The sequence below is a fragment of the Mastomys coucha genome, unplaced genomic scaffold, assembly GCF_008632895.1.
Source record: "Mastomys coucha isolate ucsf_1 unplaced genomic scaffold, UCSF_Mcou_1 pScaffold14, whole genome shotgun sequence".
Classification (NCBI taxonomy): Eukaryota; Metazoa; Chordata; class Mammalia; order Rodentia; family Muridae; genus Mastomys; species Mastomys coucha.
The window spans coordinates 135,402,617-135,423,367 of NW_022196896.1; the positions used below are offsets into that span (position 1 = coordinate 135,402,617).

At 43.5% G+C, this 20,751-nt stretch overlaps 1 protein-coding gene and 1 long non-coding RNA gene across 12 annotated transcripts in view; one reads left to right on the plus strand and one right to left on the minus strand.

The window, feature by feature from the left end:
* The window catches only part of Dlgap1 (DLG associated protein 1), a 791,008-nt gene extending 771,931 nt beyond the window's left edge, over positions 1-19,077 (plus strand). For all 9 annotated transcript variants that reach the window (XM_031368694.1, XM_031368695.1, XM_031368696.1 and 6 more), the window contains 3 exons: positions 7,037-7,128; positions 12,754-12,906; positions 15,697-19,077. In XM_031368694.1, the coding sequence (XP_031224554.1) occupies positions 7,037-7,128; positions 12,754-12,906; positions 15,697-15,906 (455 nt within the window). In that variant the 3' untranslated portion in view covers positions 15,907-19,077. The remainder of the gene's footprint in view (positions 1-7,036; positions 7,129-12,753; positions 12,907-15,696) is intronic.
* The window catches only part of LOC116088882, a 48,790-nt gene that overhangs the window by 22,641 nt on the left and 5,398 nt on the right, over positions 1-20,751 (minus strand). For 2 of the 3 annotated variants that reach the window (XR_004118056.1, XR_004118058.1), the window contains 3 exons: positions 17,889-18,088; positions 17,075-17,353; positions 16,336-16,601 (listed from right to left, as the gene is read on the minus strand). This is a non-coding gene — a long non-coding RNA (uncharacterized LOC116088882). Of the gene's footprint in view, positions 1-16,335; positions 16,602-17,074; positions 17,354-17,888; positions 18,089-20,751 lie in introns of those variants that run through there. The other variant, XR_004118057.1, reaches the window with a different exon arrangement.

Below are 20,751 nucleotides of genomic sequence, written 5' to 3' on the forward strand. Positions count from 1 at the left end.
AAAAGAAGACAACTGGGCTGCAGAGATGGTTTGTGGTTAAGAGCACTAGCTGCTCTTCTAGAGGTCCTGAGTTCAATTCCTAGCAACCACATAGTGACTCACAGTTATGTGTAATGGGGTCTGATGCACTCTTCTGATGTGTCTGAAGACAGCTACAGTGTACTCGGTATAAATTTAAAAACAAATCTTTGAAGAAGAAGGAGGAGGAGGAGGAGGAAGAAAAGAAGGAGGAGGAGGAAGAGGAGGAGAAAAAGACAACAACCCTGTAGGCAGCATGGGTGCCTCAGAGACACTCTGTGGAGTGTAGTAAGCCAGTCTCAGAAAAGTAAATACCAAGTGCTTCTACTTACATGAAGTACATGGTGTAGGGGAATTCAAAACTGAGTGCAGTGAAACCCAATTGGAGTCCCAGATACTCTGGGGGCTGAGAGAGGGAGTCTTTGGGAAGTTGAGACCAACTTGGGCTATGCAGTAAGGCCCTGGCTCTAAACAAATCAATAATAAAATAAATAAGGTGAATTCCTAGAACAGATCAAAGAACAGAATGGGAGGAGAGACCCTATGTCAAAAAATAAAACAAGGAGCTGTATATGGTGGTGCATGCCTTTAACCCTAGCACTTGGAAGGTAGACAGACGCAGGTGGATCTCTCTGGGTTCAAGGCCAGCCTGGTCTACATAGTGAGATCCAGGACACCAGGACTACATAAAGAGTTTCTAAAAACCAGAAGAAGAAGAAAGGGGAGGAGAAGGGTGAAAGGAAGGAAAGAAAGAAGGAAGAAAGGAGGTAAGGAAGGAAGAAGGAAAGGAAGGAAGGAGGGAGGGAGGGAGAAAGGAAGGGAAGGAAAGAAAGAAGGAAGGAGGAAGGGAAGGAGGGAAGGAAGGGAGAGAGGGAGGAAGGGAAGAAGGAAGGAAGGAGGAAGGGAGGAAGGAAAGGAGGGAGGGAGAGAGGAAGGAAAGGAGGGAGGAAAAGAGAAAGGAAGGGAAGAAAGAAGGAAAGAGGAAGGGAAGGAGGGAAGGAAGGAAGAGAGGGAGGAAGGGAAGAGGAAGGAAGGAAAAGAGGGAAGGAGGAAGGGAAGGAGGGAAGGAAGGGAGAGAGGGGGGAAGGGAAGAGGAAGGAAGGAAAGGAGGGGAGGAGGAAGGGAAGGACAGAAGGAAGGGAGAGAGGGAGGAAGGGAAGAAGGAAGGAAGCAAACAAGCAGAGAAAAAGAACAAGGGCTGGAGAGATGACTCGGTTAAGAACACTGGCTGCTCTTGCCCAGGACCTGGTTCCATTCCTAACACCCAACATTTTAAGAAGCTCACAATCCCTCATAACTGTAGTGACAAGGGATCGGATACCCTGTACTGGCCTCCATGGGGACTTGCCCATATATGATGCACCTATATGCATTCAGGCACACACACTTACACATTAAAAAAAAAAAAAATCAATCTTAAAAATGGAACAAGAAAGGAAGGTTGCTTCCTCCTAAGCAGAATCAGACCCAGCTTCATTTTTTGTTTTTTTTGTTTGTTTTGTTTTGTTTTGTTTTTTGAGACAGGGTTTCCCTGTGTAGCTCTGGCTGTCCTGGAACTCACTCTGTAGACCAGGCTGACCTTGAATTTAGAAATCCACCTGCCTCTGCCTCCCAAGTGCTGGGATTAAAGGCTTGTGCCACCACTGCCTGGCCCAAACCCAGCTTCATAAAAGTTGAGAGTGAAGACAGGGGCCGACTCCCACAGGGATGCTGGAGGGAGCACCCTCCAACAGTTTGCAGGGTCCCACTACAAGGATCCTGAAGGTGGCACTCCACAATTTAAGCCGAGTCGCCACAACTGAAATTCAGTTTTCTGCACTGTGTGTCTGTGAGTCCCTAAGAGCTAGGCAGTGCTTAGATATTAAAATCATTTTAGTAAGCATGTTTTTAGAGAGGACTTTCATGGCCTCATGCAGCAAACTAATGGAGGCTTCTCTCCATTGAAAATCTTCGATCATCTATTGTGGAGAGTGGCTTGGGGAATTCCTGTGAGTGAGGAGTTCAGAATGAGATGGCCCACATCTTTTCTTAGATCTATTTTTAATTATTTTTAAAGTTATATATTAATGTGTGGGTGTGAATTCAGGTGCCGGAAGAGCTTGATCATTCGGGAGCTGGAGTCCCAGGCAGGTGTGAGCCACCTGCTGAGCTAGCCCCTAGGCACTCACATCCTAAGAAGGAATTTCATTCCAACACCAGGACTGCTGTTTACTTTCTTCTCTGAGAGAAATGCCAGCAAGCAGAATGGAAATGAGAGAAAAGATCCACAAACCTCCCCAAGAGGTGCTCAAAACAAAGCTTCAGAGACTGTGTTCACCTCCGTAAGGACAGTTGCAGAGCAAAATAAGGCTTATTGGGTGCTGAAGCATCAAACGGACAGGTGATATAAGCCACGTTCAATGGCATGCCTGGGGAACTGAGCAGAGAAAGTTATTTTAAAAGATGCGTTCCTTGCATGTGTTCTAAGGAATAAGGACAATTGGGCTATGAAAAAAAAAAAAAAAAAAAAAAAAAAAAAACAGAGGAAAACAAGTCAGGAGAGGAAAAGGTCCATGGTCGCTTAACCGTGTTGCTTAGAGCCCTCCATGGCACAGTGCCTCATGGTTGAGGAGGCTGCTCACATCGTGGCAACTGGGAAGGACTGGAGTACCAATGCCGCCTGCTTGGGTACCTCCTGGCAGCTGAGTTCTTCCACTAAGTCCCAATTCCCCATGTGTCAGCCACCTTCCAGTAACCCCTTAGGCTATAGGACAGCCTTCAGGACATAAGCCTCTAGGGGATATTCAGGGTGTACACAAGAGCACCATGTTTGGTTGGAACAATCTAGAAAGATTAAATGTTTGTGCCTGCATGTAAAGGAGGTCAACTGCGCAGAACCTCAGGAACAGTCTTCAACTCTAAAATTCAAAGGAATTCTACAATTCTCTGTCCTTTTAGCCCGCAGTATCTCACGTGTGGTAGTGGGATGGGTCAAATCCAGTGTTCTTTCTTGTGCATTTTTCACATATGTATTTATGAGGCTGGAGAGATGGCTCTGTGGTTAAGACCACTGGCTGTTCTTCCAGAGGACCCATGTTCAATTCCCAGTACCCACATGGAAGCTCACACCTCTCTGTAATTCCAATTCCAGGGCTTCTGACTCCCCCAGGCAGACAAAACACCAGTGTTTTGGTGGTGTGCGTACAAAACACCAATGAACATAAAAAATAAAATACATGTCTATTTATTGAAATGAGGTCTCGATGTGTACACCTGTCTATCCTGGAACTTACTATGCAGGCCAGGCTGGCCTCAGATTCACAGAGATCTACCTGCTTCTGTAAACGCTAGGATTAAATGCATGGCCCCCATCTCCAGCCCTTTGTGTGCATTTTAAAAGGCTCTTAGTCCTTACCTTTCTACAACCAAAGGATACCTCAGTGATTTCAGTAATAGTCTATAAGAGTCTCTCTCTGTTTTAGATCTCCCTTAATCCTTTCCACAGGGGAAGAACCCACACTTGAGTTGTAAGACTCTGGGGGATAAAAAAATATATAATGGGAAAAAAAGAATACATGCGCACACACACACACACACACACTCACACTTGCTTTCTTTGAATGGAAAATTATCAAGCCCTTGAAAATATTTTATATTTTACTTTGTTTCCAAATTTTAAAATAGTGGCAAAAAAAAATAAATTTCTTAGGGTTTCCATTGCTATGAAGAGACACCATGGCCAAGGCAACTCTTATAAAAGATGACTTTTACATTTACTTGGGGCTGGCTTATTGGTTCTGAGGTTTTCAGTCCATTATCATCATGGCGGGAAGCATGGTAGCATCTAGGCAAGGTAGGGTGCTAGAGGAGCTGAGAGTTCTACATCTTGTTCCGAAGGCAAACAAGAGAAGACTAGCATCCTCAGGCAACTAGGAGGAAGCTCTCAAAGCCCAAACCCACAATGATACACATTCCCCAACACCGCCACACCCACTCCAATATGGCCACACCTCCTAATAGTGCCAAGCATATTCAAACCACCACAATAAAGAAAAAGAGGGAGTCAATGATATGGCTCAGCAGTTCAAGGGATCTGCTACCAAGCCTAAAGACCCAAATTCCATCCTCAGGACCCACAGGAGTCTCACCACCGAAAGAGAGAGCAAATCCCAGCTTGTTGACCCCTGAACTCCACATATGTACCATGGTATACATATACATGTATATATAGGTGCACACTATCAATGGTGTGCATAGATTTAATGAGGTAGATAAAATAACTAAAGAGAAAGGAGTAGTGTGACTGTTTCAAGACAAACTGTTTAAGCTAGAGCCAGCTTTCCCATGCTCTAGAGCATGCTTGGTGCCGAGTTGGACTCCGTCTCTTAGGAGAGAGAAAAAACTCTCAGTACTGCTTCCCCTGCTTTTTCCTTGTGCTTTCTACCAGGATGCAAAGTTCAAGAGGGCAGGGACTTCATCTTGCTGACCGCTGCCATATACCTGCCTAGTGTAATGCTTGGCATGTGTACCCTCACTAGGATTTGCTGACTGAGTAAATGAATCCAGAGCCCACCAGCTTGGTCCCTGCTTGGTGACTAGATTCCACAAGTTCTTTCAGGCTCCTCTGACTGTTTTGACCTTGGCTTTGGCCTTGATGGCCAGGCCTCTGCTTCAAAGTTACTATCAACATCTTGCCATAGAACAATAATGAATCTGAGAGTGGCCTTGGAAAGATGCCTTGTGCTTAGACCCATCCCAGAACTCTCTAAGGTTTCCTCTGATGAACTGCACCATTGAGTACTGACCTTGGACATTACAGCACAGAGTCCAAACATTAGCAAGATACATCTTTCTTCCATTCTCAGATTTATTATTTATTTTATTTATGAGTCACTGTCTTCAGACACACCAGAAGAGGGCATCAGATCTCATTACAGATGGTTGTGAGCCACTATATCGTTGCTGGGAATTGAACTCAAGACCTCTGGGAGAGCAGTCAGTGTTCTTATCCACTGAGCTATCTCTCCAGCCAGGCCTTTTGTTTTTTACTTCTTATTTCTGCTAGTATTTCTTTTTCAAGGAGTATGCGACACTTTCAGGCCAGGTGTTGTGGGAGACCAATATAATCCTAACACTGGGGAAGTGGAGACAAGAAGGATCAGAAATTTGATGTCATCTTTGTGTACACTGTGAGTGGGAGATCATCCGGGGTTACAGGTGGCCTCTTTTGAGGGGACAGGGAGGCTCCCTCCAATCCTCTTATGGTGGACTATCATACTGCAGGTATTCAGATGTGACTGAGACCTCTTAGCTCAAAGTTTTGACTGATCCATCCTCAAAACTTGTCAGAGGCCTGAACTCTGAACTTTAGGCTCATCCTATCTACTTTACTTTGAGGTACCAAGAAAGGAAGAACAAGTGGGGTGTGATGGAGCATGCCTTTAATCTCAGCACTATGGAGACAGAGGCAGATTGATCTCTGTGAGTATGAGGGCAGCCTGACTTCTCTACATAGTGAGTTCCAGGACAACCAAGGCTACATAAATATAGTATGCTGTTGCTGATGATGATAATTAATAGTAGTAGTAGTAGTAGTAGTAGTAGTAGTAGTAGTAGTAGTAGTAGGGGACCTAACTCACCTGATTTTCAGTGAAAGAGGAACATAGCAACAGTCTAAGAGGATTTTAAACACAGACTGGAAAAAAGTAAAAGGTTCCCCTTATGCCAGGCAGTGGTGGCACATGCCTTTAATCCCAGTACGTAGGAGGCAGAGGCAGTCGGATTTCTGAGTTCAAGGCCAGCCTGGTCTACAGAGTGAGTTCCAGGACAGCCAGGACTACACAGAGAAACCCTGTCTCGAAGAAAAAAAAAAAAAAAGGTTCCACTTACGTAAAGGGCTTGGAGCTGTCAGTCAGGGGGTTGCTATGATTTGACAAATGTGTGTCCCTAAGTCTGGCATGACTGGGGTCATATGAATTTAGAAATGCTCTGACTTACAGGTGTGCATGCTGAAATATTTGAGCAGAACTCTGTTGAGTGCAAATCATGAGTGAACGCTGGTCTAGCCTGGCATTGTGAATCCAGTATAGCAAATCCCTAGAAGCCCTGGGCAATACCTACTGCTTTCTTTGTTTTCTCCTGACTTTTCGGGGGCGGGGGGTTGAGAAAAGGAACTCGATTCCCACAAACTGCCTGAGTTGGCCGAGTTCCACCAGTCAAACGTCATGGCATCTGCGTTCTCTCTTATCTCTTCCACTGTGCGAGGTCTCTGTTCCCTCAGGTACGTGAGGGAGCTTTGTGAAGCCTAAGCGTGACAGAGCTCCAGCTGCGAGGCCTGCTGGTTCAGGGGGGTAGGGGTGGGGCTGGGGAGACTCCGACCGGGGCCCCTGCAGAGGCGTTCATATGCTCTGAGACCAGAAGTAGCTTTCTGGCAAAGAGGGAAAGCTCCGCACCAAACCGATGTTAATAGGAAAGGGGGCTGTAAAGTGGAAAGCGGGATCCCTGCTGGTGTTCCCCAGGCAACAGGCTGACCCCCATCACTCCCTAGGAAATTCACTTGTTAGCCAATGCCAGTAGTGGGTTTCCCCGGAAAACACCGGATTACGGACTGGATAGGGCCACTGCCAGGAGATTCCTCCTTCTCAGCTGGCATTGCCTTTCTTGTTTTTGAATTCGAATCGGAAAATCAAGCCAGCAAATCAGGATAAACCTGAAACTACACCGGGAAACACACTAGACATTTGTCTGCACAGTGGAAGGAACGCTGTTTGGCCCTCCTTGTGGTACAGCACAGTCCTGTGACAGAAAACTCCCGTTATCCCAAGAAACAAGCACAGCGAACTCGTATAAACTCGTTGACTTTATGTTTAAAGCAGGCAGCCCACGCTTCGTGGACCAATAGAGCATCCTTCCGTGTGGGCGTGGCCATGCTGTGTGCGCCGTTTTTTTCAAAACATGGCACCATAACTTCTCGCTGCTGTATTTACCAGACAAAGTCTCAACAATGAAGCATCATGTAAACTGTGTCTGCTCTTTTCAGTTCTAGGGAAAATCCGAACCGCGGTGGGCAGTGCCCAACTTCTCATGGCGCAGAAATTCTACCAGTTTAGAGAACTGTGTGAAGAAAACCTGGTAGGTACCAACCACATCACTGTGACTCTCTCTGCTAGCACAACCGAGAGACACCTTGTCCTTAAGACTGACCTGGCCAAGCAAAACTCAGTTTGAACCACTGTAGTCTTTCATAGATGATTCTGGCTTCCTGCTTTTCTTTAAATTAAACACACACACACACACACACACACACCCAATAAAACACAACGGAAAGCTCACTTTATTCTGCACTTAAATAATGTTAGGGCAGAATCAAGTTAAAACTCCATATCCTGGTTTTCTGTATTAAAAACTTTCCATGTTCCTATATTTTATATGATTTTCTGATTCTTATTAAAATATGGAACTGATGTTTCCTAAATACTATTACAGTGATAATAATCTTTCTAAAAAGCCATCAGCAACTGTGTCTCCTGATGTGAGTTTTGTTTTCATTTAAAAGCCAGAGGTTGGGGGGGGGTATCACAAAATGTAGATTAGACACCCAAGTGCTCCATCTACCTCTGACATACAGAAACAAAGGACAGAAAAGGCCTCAAACAGCAGCAGTAACAGCAACAGCATTAGCAAAGTTGGCGGTGAGACCGAGGTCAAGAGTCTCTTGGAGGAGGCCTCAAAAAGGCCCATGTCCTCCAAGAGGACTCTGCAAACATAGCTTTAATGTGCAGTTGCTGGTCAGGCTGACTCTAAAACAAAGCAAATCGAAAGCAGCTTACTGATGTGTGTCAACTGAAAACATGGTTGGCATCCAAATGACCCCACAGGGCTTTGAGTCTTAACTCTGTCGTAGGCACTGTGTTCTCTCCTCAAAGGATCTAGTCCAGGGATGGCAAGATGGCTTCTTGTTAAAGGGGCTTGCTGGCAAGCCTGATGACTTACTTGAGTTATAGTTTGTTTTTTTTTTTGTTTGTTTTATTTTTTTATCACTACACACACACACACACACCAACACACCCACACTGAGACTGAATAAATATAAAAACAGAGAATTGATAAAGTGAGTTTCTGAGGGTACTGCAAAGCAGAACATAAATATTGTGCACATTTTAAAAGTGAAATTGAAGAAACCATTTTTTTTTTTAATGTGTGCTGGTTTCTAGAAATTGTTAAATTCCCAAAAGTCAGTTTTTGACAATTCCTCATTCCTCATGGTGGCTCCAGTCAATGGCCACTAGAGAAATTTATGTGATGAACTGGGAGAGTCCCTGTTAAGGTAACTGCACACCAATGGAGGAAGGTCATTGGTGCTGCTCAAACAAGGTTTCTGAAGAAGTCCTGCACCTGCCTGTGCTAGACGCCCTAGCTAACTCCCCAGAATGGCCATTTGGAGTTACTAGTGGCATTCTTATGATGATTTACAGAGGGATGAAAAGTTAACAAACTTAAGCAGCCAGCCCATGGTAAGAAGTAGTTACAGTTCAGCCTTTGTCCCTAAAAATCCCACACAGGATTTAAATTTCATCCCTCATTTTTGCAGAGGGAGTCACCCCAGGGAGTAGTGTGACCTGGAGTGACTCTAGGGGATAGCAAGAGGGCTCAGCAGGTAGAGAAGCTTACTGCCTAGTCTGATGACCTAAGTTTGATCCCTGGACCCATATGGTGGAAGGAGAGAACCAGCTTCTACAAGTTGTCATCTGACTTCTGCCTACTGATCCTGGCACCGCCAATACATACGTGTAATAAATAAATATGGTAGGGTTTTTTGTTTTCTTTTGGCTTTTGTTTGTTTTTAAGTGACTATAGGGTTGTTCAGGGCCAGATTCAGCTTGTTTTTTTATTTGTTTGTTTGTTTTTATATTTAGTTATTTATATGTACATGCACATTCTGCCTTCACACACGCTCAGATCCCCTTACAGATGGTTGTGAGCCACCATGTGGTTGCTGGGAATTGAACTCATGACCTCTGGAACAGCAGCCAAGGTTCTTAACTGTTCAGCTATCTCTCCAGCCCTGAGCTTGTTCTTTCTTTAGTCCCTCTTCCTTTGAGGAAAAAAAAAAGGGAAAGACAGTTCTTTAGTTTGAAAACACACTTTTTCAAGACTAGATTCTCAAGCTTAGAGCAAATAGATGAAATTTGTTATTTCCCAGCATAACTAAATGGGGGTGGGGGATGGAGGGGACACTCCTGCTTCTCCCACCCCCACCCCCAACTCTCTCTGCTGTATCTCTAATCTCAGAGATGATCTGGTTTAGACTTGGCCTCTGTACCATAAGACTCTTACTGTCAAACAACGGCTGGATTAGAGATGGATCATGCTTAGGACCTCTTTGTTTTCTCATTTGTCTTTTTGACAAAAACGAGCAAAGAGATTCCTTTGGGATGAGGCCCTGGTTGCTCACGACAGAGTTAAGCACATCTAAGGAGTGCCATAAAAGCTCAGGCTACTGAACTGTAGACTGAACGTGCCCAAACCAAAAAAACCCAAAATCAGAAATGCTCTAAAATCTGAAACTCTGGGGACAGAAAGGCTTTGATACATCTGACCTCATATAATGTATTACTGTCAAAATACAGGAAAATGTATATAATCACCTACTGACTGTGTGTATTGGGTGTATGTGATATATATACATGAATTTCACATTGACCTGTATTCTGTCTCTAAGATACCTCACCGCATGCAAATAGGCAGACTTTCCCAAATCCTAAGAAGTCTGACATCTCAACGTCTGGTCCCGAGGAGGATTTCAGACAAGAAAACCTTGGCGCTGAAACAATATAGCACTAAAACCTGTGACCAAGAAAATGTCACTGACCTCCAAAATCCATTATGGATAAGGCTAAATATTTGTGGAATCATAAACTATTAAGAAGTGCCTCATCAAATCTACTGTGTGTTCTGAATATTGAGGGGTCCCTTTGCTTGTTTGTTTTTTCCCCTTAAGTCTTTTGTTGCTGTTTTTGTCATGTGGCCTCACAGTTGAGACACTCCTGGTTCAGCAGCCTCACTGATAGGACTTCTGGTGTCAGCAGCCATGCCCCTGGAAGGACTTCCGTTACAGTTGCTATTTACTGTGTCAAACTACTACAAAGAACCCCTTTTGTTCATTCAAGTAGTGTATCACTACAATGTTTTTTATGTTTTGTCATATTTGTCTTATTTTGGTTTGACTAGGTGCTAAAGACTGAACCTGAGGCTGGAACATGTGCGACAAAGTCACAGATTTTGGTTGTTGGTTGTTCCCCCGCACCCCCTGCCCCCGAGACAGAGTTTGTCTGTATAGCCCTGGCAGTCCTGGAACTCACTCTGTAGACCAGGCTGTCCTCGAACTCAGAAATCCGCCTGTCTCTGCCTCCCAAGTGCTGGAATTAAAGGTGTGCACCACCATCGCCCTGCCAGATTTTTTTTTTCAAAGATTTATTATTATATCTAAGTACACTGTAGCTGACTTCAGGCGCACAAGAAGAGGGTGTCAGATCTCATTATGGATGGTTGTGAGGCAACATGTGGTTGCTGGGATTTGAACTCAGGACCCGGAAGAGCAGTCAGTGCTCTTAACCACTGAGCCATCTCTCCAACCCTCCTAGAGCAGATTTTAATATTGAACCAAGCACTTAAGAGCTCTAAAAGTGGGGCTGGAGAGATGGCTCAGCAGTTCAGAGCACTGACTGCTCTTCCGAAGGCCCTGAGTTCAAATCCCAGCAACCATATGGTGGCTCACAACCATCTGTAATGAGATCTGATGCCCTCTTCTGGGTGTCTAAGGACAGCCACAGTGTAGTTACATATAATAAATAAATAAATCTTTAAAAACAACAACAAAAACAAAAAGACCTCTAAAAGTGATCCACTCCCAAGAATCTCATAAGAATCTAATGCCAAGAAACTATAGCTAGTCTCAGAACTCTACAGGCATCTTTATTTGCATTTATTTTGGAAGTGGCCAGTCATTCTAGCTCATCCTCAGGTGTAAATGTCATTTCCAACCTTTAGACAATTAGATGACCATCAACCTTTGCTTTCTGAAATTTTGACGGTACCGGTTTTTTCTTTGGTTAATTTTAAATGTACAAGCCGGCCCCGGTTATCATAAGACATGAGGGTTCACAGTTATTTATAATACCAAGAAATAACCAGAAGTGTCCCTGACTAAGCGTTCCTGACCCATGGAAGGGAGGACAATTATTCTCTGCTTATGATACCTTCGGCTGCTTTGGCAGAGGGTGTTGGTGATGATGATAGTGATGCCTGACTTCAGGGACAAAGAAAGTCACCTTGAGGCAGAGGTGATAATGTACACTTACAATCTTAGCACTCAGAAGGCTGAGGCAAGTTAGAGATTTCCAGGCCAGCATAAATCACACAGCAAGCTCTCAAGCAAAGGAACCAACAAAAGTCAGTTCTTGGGTTGGTCCGCTGGCTTTGATGGGTCAAGGTAACTGCTTCACAAGCCTGATGATAGAAGTTAAATCCCTGGAACCCTCAGGAGGATGGAAGAGAGAACCAACTTTACAACCTCCTCTGACCTCCTCATATGTGTTGTAATATGTATGCACACGCACAAAAGATAATAATAATAAATTTTTGTTTGTTTGGAGTTTTTCTTCTAGACAGGGTCTCCCTATGTAACTCTGGCTGTCCTGGAACTCACTCTGTAGATCAGACTGACCTCGAATTTATAGAGATCTGCCTGTCTCTGCCTCCCAAGTGCTGGGATTAAAAGCATGTACAACTATGCCCAGTTGATAATAATAACATGTTAAAGTAATTCTTTAAAAAGTCAGTTCTTAAACACTGAAAGATATTTATTATTTTAAAAAGGAAAATATTACCAACATAAGTATGTATGTATAAAGATGTTTCCTGACTTTTGCTATATTTAAAACCAGCTAAGCAGGGCTGTGGTGGCGCATGCCTTTAATCCCAGCACTTGGGGAGCAGAGGCAGGAGGATTTCTGAGTTTGAGGCTAGCCTGGTCTACAGAGTGAATTCCAGGACAGCCAGGGCTATACAGAGAAACCCTGACTTGAAAAATACAAACAAAAACAAACCAGCTAATTTGTAATGTCATGTGATAAAATTATTCTTTATTGTATTTATTAGTAATATCTCAATTGCTGAACATGTAATAGTTTCAGAGATTACATATATGTCTCCATGGTTGATCACTTGCTTTGACTATGCAAACTCCATGCTCAGTCTCTAGCATCAAAGAAGCCTTGCCACCCAAAGTATTTTGGAAATACCTTATCGCTGATCAATTCTGTACCCTACAATTTTACTCAACATGCGTCTTAAAAGTAATCTTATTCTGGAATTCTCCTCTGTTCTCTGACTAAACTGTGTGGCATGAAATTATAATGAAAATATGGTGTTTTCCCGCTTAAGTATAGTGTTTTTAAATACACCCAGTAAGAGATAACACATTCCAGGACTTTTCAAATGTTTAGACTCTCCACTTATCAGACTGAAACAATCATCCTGTTGTAAGGACAGAAGAACTTTACAACCTTGACATTTGAACATCACAAAATGCAATGGGGGCATGTAGAAAATTACCATTTGCAGTCTTACTTTTATCTCTTGTCAAAAAGCCAAAAGGAACCCCTACGTTCTTTGAAATGTTCGAAAATGCCTTTTTGATCCTGATTGCTGTCACACCGACTCTAAAGCATCGATGTTTTTCTCTCTTTTGCACAGAATCCCAATGCTCACCCGAGACCCACTTCCCAGGATTTGGCAGGGTTTTGGGACATGCTGCAGTTGTCCATAGAAAATATTAGTATGAAATTTGATGAACTTCATCAGTTAAAGGCCAATAATTGGAAACAGATGGATCCTCTTGACAAGAAGGTAGAACAATGTAGATTTTGTATGGTTCATTTAAAAACCTGCACAAACACTGGACAGTCTAAATAGGCTGCTGCATTCAGTCCTGCTGTTTACAATGTGAAATGGAGCTGGCACTGTGTCATTTCATTGTAATGACAATGTTTACACACTAATCACTTGGGATAGTGTCTGTAATGTGTCTCAGGCGTATTTCTGAAGAAAAACCTGTCTTTGTGAATTGGGAATGTGGCTTTTCTTTACCTTTTTCTTTCTCTTTCTTCCTTTGCTTTTCTTTCTCTCTCTTTCTTCCTCTTTCTTCCTTTCTCTCTCTCTCTCTCTCTTTCTTTCTTTCTTTTCTTTTTCCAGTTAATTAAACTTTAAGTTAAACCAGGTTAGACACTGGGAGGAACTGCCTCCAGTTATGCTTTCTAAACTAAAATAAATGGTCTCTGCAGTGCATGGTTCCATAGAGCAAGAGTTGAACTTCCTTACACCCTCAGGATGTGTTTCTGAGAAACAATAGGAAGCCTTAAGAAGTAACAGACTGACAGTCATCTCAGAAATATGTAACGAAGAAGTCATTGATGTTAGAGTCTCAAATGTTCTCATTATGAGGCTTACAGTCATCAGAAGTGTTGGGATTTTTTTTCTAACTTATACTTTTGATTGAATGCCTGGGGATGGGGGGAGGACACTGTTCCCTGGGATCCTCATGCAACAGTTTAGAAATAAAGACTCAAACTCTAATCAATCAATAATAATTTCATATTTGATTACTGTGGCTCCACCACGCATTTACAAATCTCTAATGTCCACCTACCCAGGCTGACCTACCCTGGGTGACCTTTTAAGTAAATTTTGTTCTTCTATGATCTGAGGTCAAATAGTTCCAAGAGATACCTCCGAGCTCAGGGATGGCTATTCCCTCGGAGCAGTGAGAACTCTGTCCTTCCGGGTCTCCTGACCCATAAAGAGCTACCAGCAACCCACTGTTGCTCATCATTTCTAAGTAGGGGGGGGTCAGTGGGCACCCAGGACAAACCCAGTCCCAAGGGACTGTCTCTAAAGAGGGCAAATGCTGTCACCACCATCACCATCTTCAAGTCTATGACCATCCAATCGAGGGGTTTAGAACTGAGCTTGAGAGTCTACAAATGTGTGCGTGGCCTCTCGATTGGGAAGCCAAACATTGTGCTTTATCTAGTTTTCTTTATGTGTGCAACTATCTGCTAGCAAGGCTTTTAAATCGGTCTTAAAAGTATACACAAGTGTACACATGCTGGAAGTTTAGTACTGCTCCATTTAATTTTTCACCTACTGATTCTCTAACACTATTGTTATATAATAATAGTAATAATAATAAAGTGTGCAAAGAAAGAAAAATGACTAAAAAGTTTCCAATATTCATACTTTAAAAAAATATCCACCAGTTACCCCACAACGAAGACGTTAAAGTGACGCAAAGAAATTGTTACACATGTCTTGCTGATATGTGACCTAATAATAAATTATTAGCTTAGTTTTTAAGTTTTTTTTTAATGCAGTTTAGCTATGACCAACTTTTTGTCATCTCGTCAACTTGACAAGATATATGTGTGTGTGTGTGTGTGAATATATATGTGTGTGTGTGTACATGTATACACACACACACATATATACTGAAGACTAGGGTGATGGGAGATTATTTGCACTGTGTTCGTTCTTCCTTTCTGTCCTTTCAGAAGCATAGGCTCTATTTTAAACAACCATAGGCGGAGTCCTAGTGTTATACTTAACTTCGCACTTCTCCCTGGCAAGCAAGGAGGAACTGCTGTACTGAGCATAATGTTAAGTTGGAGACTCAGTCCCTATGTGATAAACTTCGCAGGGTCTTCGTTTTTAAATCGACCTGTGTGGACCTTTTCACAGCCCTGGAGCTCAACGCCTACCTCCTAACAGCATTCATGTGCTTTCTTTCCCCGATGTACAGTTGCCATACCTACGGGATAAGTGGCTACACTTTTCAGTAGAATAGAAAAGATCTAAAAAACTGTTTCAGAGATAAGAGGGAAGGCCTTTTTCAGGCTTGTGTTCAACTTCTGGGCCACCACAAGCAAGCTGAGACCCTCTAGGGACTTATGTTTTGCAAAGATCCTCCCCAGAGTAGGAAATACCAGAGTCTCCCTTCCTAGTGACCCTCTACAATCCATGGCCATGTGTTCCTATGTGATGTTCAAAAGGTGTGTAACTCCAGGTGGCACAATCGAAGCTGAGAAACAATCTTATAATTTCATCTGGCTGCTTAGGGGAGTGGGTGGAAGGGGAGACTGGGTGGGTCCAGGCAGAGGGTGGACAAGATTTTAGTCTTTAACCCAAGCTCCTACCTGATGTAGAGTTCTAAATCATTCTGTAGCTGCTGAGCTCTCCTGGTCCATCCCTAGCACCAGGAAGAGCCTGGAGGATACAGAGAGAACCACCTTCACTGTGAGGTTCAGGGGTCCATTTGCAGGGGTGCATTTTAAATGCACACATCCTGCCGTGGAAAGACCTAGCTCTGCGATCCAGCGTTACCCTCGGCCTTAAGCGTAAGAGATTATGTTTTTCTGCATCTTTTTAATACCCAAACCTGAACAAAGAAGAAAAATCGTATATACAGTGTGCAGATCAGAACTAACCATCCTTAGGTATGCAAAAAGCATAAGTGTGTGTGTGTGTGTGTGTGTGTGTGCGCGCGCGCGCGCGCGTGTGTGTTCAAACTACTGACCTATCCCAGTCTTTCCCAAGCTTGTCCTGAGAAGCTGTGTAATGTCCTGAACCTTCTGCTTTGATCAGGAGCGAAGGGCCCCTCCTCCAGTGCCAAAGAAGCCGGCGAAGGGCCCCGCGCCGCTGATCCGGGAGCGCTCGCTGGAGAGCTCGCAGCGCCAGGAGGCCCGCAAGCGCCTGATGGCCGCCAAGCGCGCCGCGTCGGTCCGCCAGAACTCGGCCACTGAGAGCGCCGAGAGCATCGAGATCTACATCCCTGAGGCGCAGACCCGGCTCTGAGCGCCGCGGAGGACCATCCCGCATCCCTGCCCTCGGCCGCCTCCCCACCCCCTCCGTCTCTGAGCTCAGTGACCGCCACGGTCGTGGCGTAGTTGTCCACCTCGCAGGAGCCGTCCCCAGGCCGCCCCGCTTCCTGGACCACTTTTGCCCATCTTCTCCACCGAGCTTCGCTCCCCCGTCCTGAAGCCTCATGCAGACATCCAAACCCTTTATTTTCTGGGCCAAGCAAACCCACCTGTGTAGAAAACGACACCTGTAGGCCACTCATCCTCCTCAGTTCTCTCAAGCTAGTGTGTCCCTAGAACTCAGCAATATAAAACCATAAGGTATTTCAGAAACCCATTATCACATAGGGTGATCCTTTGGGACTTACCGTCTTCCACGTGAGAGAAACGAGGGCTCCAACTCCCTTTATTTGCCCCCAAACTGTTATTTTTTACAAGCAGAGAGCGCTTTATTTCTAATCTCAGAAATCACACCATCTCATTGGAATCAAGGTGACAGAGTTGGGGGGATCAAGCTGGCCTAGGGTTGGGGGCCTGGGTGTGTAGGAGAGAAGGGCGGAGCGAGCAGGTACCTGCATCTGTGCCCTCGCAGCTGTATAAACTGCCTCACTGGTACTTCATCAACCAAGCTTCAAATGTTTCAATCAGCAGAAGATTGTAAATTCGATCTTTCAGGGAAATCAATCTATTCTGAAAGGCAATAAAAGGAAGAAAGTTAAGGCAAAAGGGAAACACCGGTGGTTTAAGATCCTCTATAAGGAAACCATTTATTTATCTTAAGAAAATTTAGAACTGAAATGTTTTTTTTTTTAATCAACTTTTCTTGTACTCTGTGTATTATAATGTCACAGCAATGGTTTTTAAATGGAAGGGTGGGAAAGAGTTGGTTCTGTTAGTTTAGTGTCCATCCTGGTGGGGCCACTTAAGATTTTACACACGGAAAAAAACGCTTCTGCTTCTGAGGGGCGGCAAGGCCAATTCCAGAGGAGAGTTCGGGGTCTCCCGCCACCCTTTGAATGCCGCACTTGTCTAGTTCAGCCCAGCCCTTCACGTTTCGGGGGCGTTTTCTCCTTCGGTCTCCTCTCACTCCAATACAGAGTTCACCTGTTCCCCAGCACAGGATTTTGTTCAGTGTCAAATGAATAAAATAAAAGATTTTCTACCCCAGTTGACATGCTGCCTCATTCCAAAGAGCTGTCGTTATGATCCTGAAGTTCCGGGTAGTGAGAGAAGTCATTTGATATGCAGGGGTCAAGAACCAGGAGGAGGCAGGGCAGTCGGCATTCATAAACGCTGATAGAAATCCAAACCTTTGGGTGGATTCCAGGCTCGCTGTTGGCTTGCAATTTAGTCATGGTTGACCGACTGTGTGTACTAGCTTCCAGCTGAAGTTTTCAAATGCCCTTTACTTGTAGCAGTTTAAACATTCAGAATGTGGCAATCTGAAAAGATCAGTCATATCATGTCAGGCTGGCAACCTAAAGAATTAGAAATTTGTCATAGAAAAAAACTGAAAGACATAAAAGAAAAAAAAATGCTTGCATCAGAGATGCGTTAAAAAAAAAGAAACACAAGAAACAAACAAACAAACAAAAACCATTCTCATAGCCAGGTGCTAATTTAATCTTCTTTACGAAATTAAAAGAAGGGATGGGTTCTGGCAACCAGTATTTTCAGATATATTCTAAAACTACTAGAGAATTTGCTACCTCTCAGAGCCATCGAAGCTTTGAGGTACCTTTATCAACAGGGCACAAATGTTTACTGCTGTGGTTCACAAGAAAAGGGCTATAACTTATTAAAAAAAAAAAAAACACCAACAACTTTTAACTAGGGCAGACAAAGTCAGCGCTGTGTCAAACTGGAACAGAGATTTTTGAGCTTCAAGTATTTGCTAGTTTCAAAAGAAGACATGTTTTCTTTATAGTGGAGCAGCAATGTAAGATCAGAAGTGTTCGGAGCGAGGCCAACTTTCACCTTGGGTAGTCCATGGTCACACTTATCCAAGAAAGACGTGGCATTCACGGGAAGCAGCGTTCGTTCTGGTCCATTCTAGTCCCACTTTGCCCCCTCCTGCACTACTGCAGCTCCTTGCCCTGAGGTAGCGTTGAGATCAGTTTCTGGTGGGATTCCAGATCATCCCACAATGTTTTCCTTGGGGACTGGTTTAGCCCAGGCTATTTTAAAGAGAGACAAGAGAAAAAGGCTATTTATCTTGTCCAAGTGAATGGCATTTGTATATTCATAAGCTATTTTTGGTAAGAATTTTAAATCTCTTAGCTGAACGCCTGCAGGGCATCAGAACCTTTGCCTTCCTGAGAAACACAGTTTAAACTGTACAAACACTTTATAAAAAAAAAAAAAAGCAAATTATTGATGTTAGGACATGACCCCCACACGATACAGCCTGTTACCCACTGGAACCCGAAAACTGACAGCGGGAACATAACCTTTGTTGCGTTCTTTTTGATGTAATTTGTAGAGATGTTTTTTAGTTCATAATGAACAGTGTATGTACCCTGGAAAATTACTTATTTTGTTTAACTTTGGTATAATGGTGTTGGGCATTTTCTTGGGGCGGGGGGAATTACAAAAGAAGTTTGTCTCCCTCATCAAAAACAACAACAAAAATACATTCAAAGAAATCAAGTATTTATTATATTTTTTGCAGATGTTTCCATACAATTCACATAACCTTTTTGTAAAGAGAGATGAAGAAATGGATTAAAGATTTTTAATATTTGAAATGGTAAATAGAACTAATTTATTTGTAATATATTTCTGTTATTTATAGATGTTCCCTTAATGTTTTACTGTGAAGTACTGTTTTAATTTAAGCCCTATCCTTGTGAATTTACTATTTCTTTTTTAAGAACATGTCTAGATGCATATTTTAAATAACTGGAATGTAAATCATTAGCATACCTGAATTCCCTAATGTAATTTTTAAAAATTAATTTGGTTTGGGGAAAAAAATAGATTCATTTGAAAGCCTTCAGATGGAGGGGTGGGGAAGATTTTTATGGCTTTCTGACTTGGAATTTCATAGGCTTATTTACCTAGATTGTGTGTGGACAAAAAATAAATAAAAATAACAACCTGTAAATAGATGAACGTTTCCCATCATGTAAAAAGAAGGAATTAATAAAATAATCAATGCACTGCTTTCAGGCCCATGCGTGTTTACTGAAGCCCCAGTCTTCCAAAATCTAAGTGGTTGTCTTTGGCAGTGGGTAGCTCAGCAACTAAGTTATCTTTCTCACTTTCATTGTAACCACACACTCTGCTACCTGGCCAGTGCTGCGCAGATTGTGGGAGATCCTATCTAAAGGATTTCAGAATTGAAGAACTGAAGTCTTTTACCCTGATAGTCACATAAGCTTGGAGTTTTGATTCAGGTGTTCCTACCACTCCACCGTGCTAAGGGTTAGGTACAGACTACGAATGACACTGTAAGCTCCTCGCACATATATATTTTAACCACTTTCATTTCTTTGCATACCTGTCCCCCTTTGTGTTTCCCAAACAGTCCTAAAGGTAAAATCAGATCTGTGCTTTGTGTTTCTAATTCCATTCCCACAGTGATTAAAACAAACGAACAAACAAACAAAAAACTTTGTTCTTTGGGATTCAGAGCATATGTCAGTCGTAGAGAGTGTTCTCAGTGTGTGGTGTGTGGATCTAACACCCAGCACCACAAAGAAAGGGGGAGATGGGAGAAAAAGGAATTTTCACTCAACCGGGCAATAGTGGTGCACACCTTTAATCCCAGCACTTGGGAGGCAGAGGCAGGCAGATTTCTGAGTTTGAGGCCAACCTGGTCTACAGTGGGTTCCAGGACAGCCAGGGCTATACAGAGAAACCCTGTATCAAAACACCAAAAAAAGAAAAGAAAAGAAAAAGAAATTTTTGCTCTTTGCTCAGTTGCCTGCCACCTTGGCACTATTCCTAAGGGTCAGTGTGAATCTAAACTTCAGCCTGTGTCCTTCCCTCCGCAGTTGGTAACTATTTGCCATGCTCACTTTCCACTGAGTTTTGTGCTTACCAAGAGGACTTGCAGTCATAGATGTCAACCATGTTCACAGTGTTTCCTTTCCAGTCTCCTCTGACATCCTGGCAAAATGCATCTACCTAGATGTGCCAGACTTGCAAATGAGTATGCAGATAGACATCGTTTCTGATTTTGGTGAGTAAGTCACCAAATAACACAATAGAGTATGTCTTTGAGACTCTTCCAGAAGCAAAAGGATCAATGGACAGAATCCCCGGAAGGCATGGAGGTCTGATGGCTTGTACAGCCACTCGCTACCTACCTAATCTTGTCACACATCTTGCCTTTTGCCAGTGTTATTTCACCCCGTTCCTTAAATATTTCAGCCAGTCCCTAAACTGACTTTGCTTTTGAATGTAGGAATCTAAAACTGAAGAACTTCAGCCAAGGCTGGAGGATCAAGAATTCAAGTTCATCTGGAGGCAGAGGCAGGACAATCTCTGTGAGTTTGAAGCTGGCCTGGTCTACATGGAGTGACCCTGCCTAGAAAAACAAAGGAAAAGGAGAAGGGGAGGAGGAGGAGGAGGAGGAAGGAGAGGAGGAGGAAGAGGAGGAGGAGGAGGAAGAGGTGGAAGATGAAGAGGAGGAGGTGAACAAGGAGATGGAGGAGGAAGAGGAGGAAGAAGAGAAGGAGGAGGAAGAAGAAGAGGAGAAAGAGGTGGAAGATGAAGAAGAGGAGAAGGAGATAGAGGAGGAGGAGGAGGAGGAGGAGGAGGAGGAGGAAGAAGAAGAGATGGAAGATGAAGAGGAGGTAGACAAGGAGATGGAGGAGGAAGAGAAGGAGGAAGA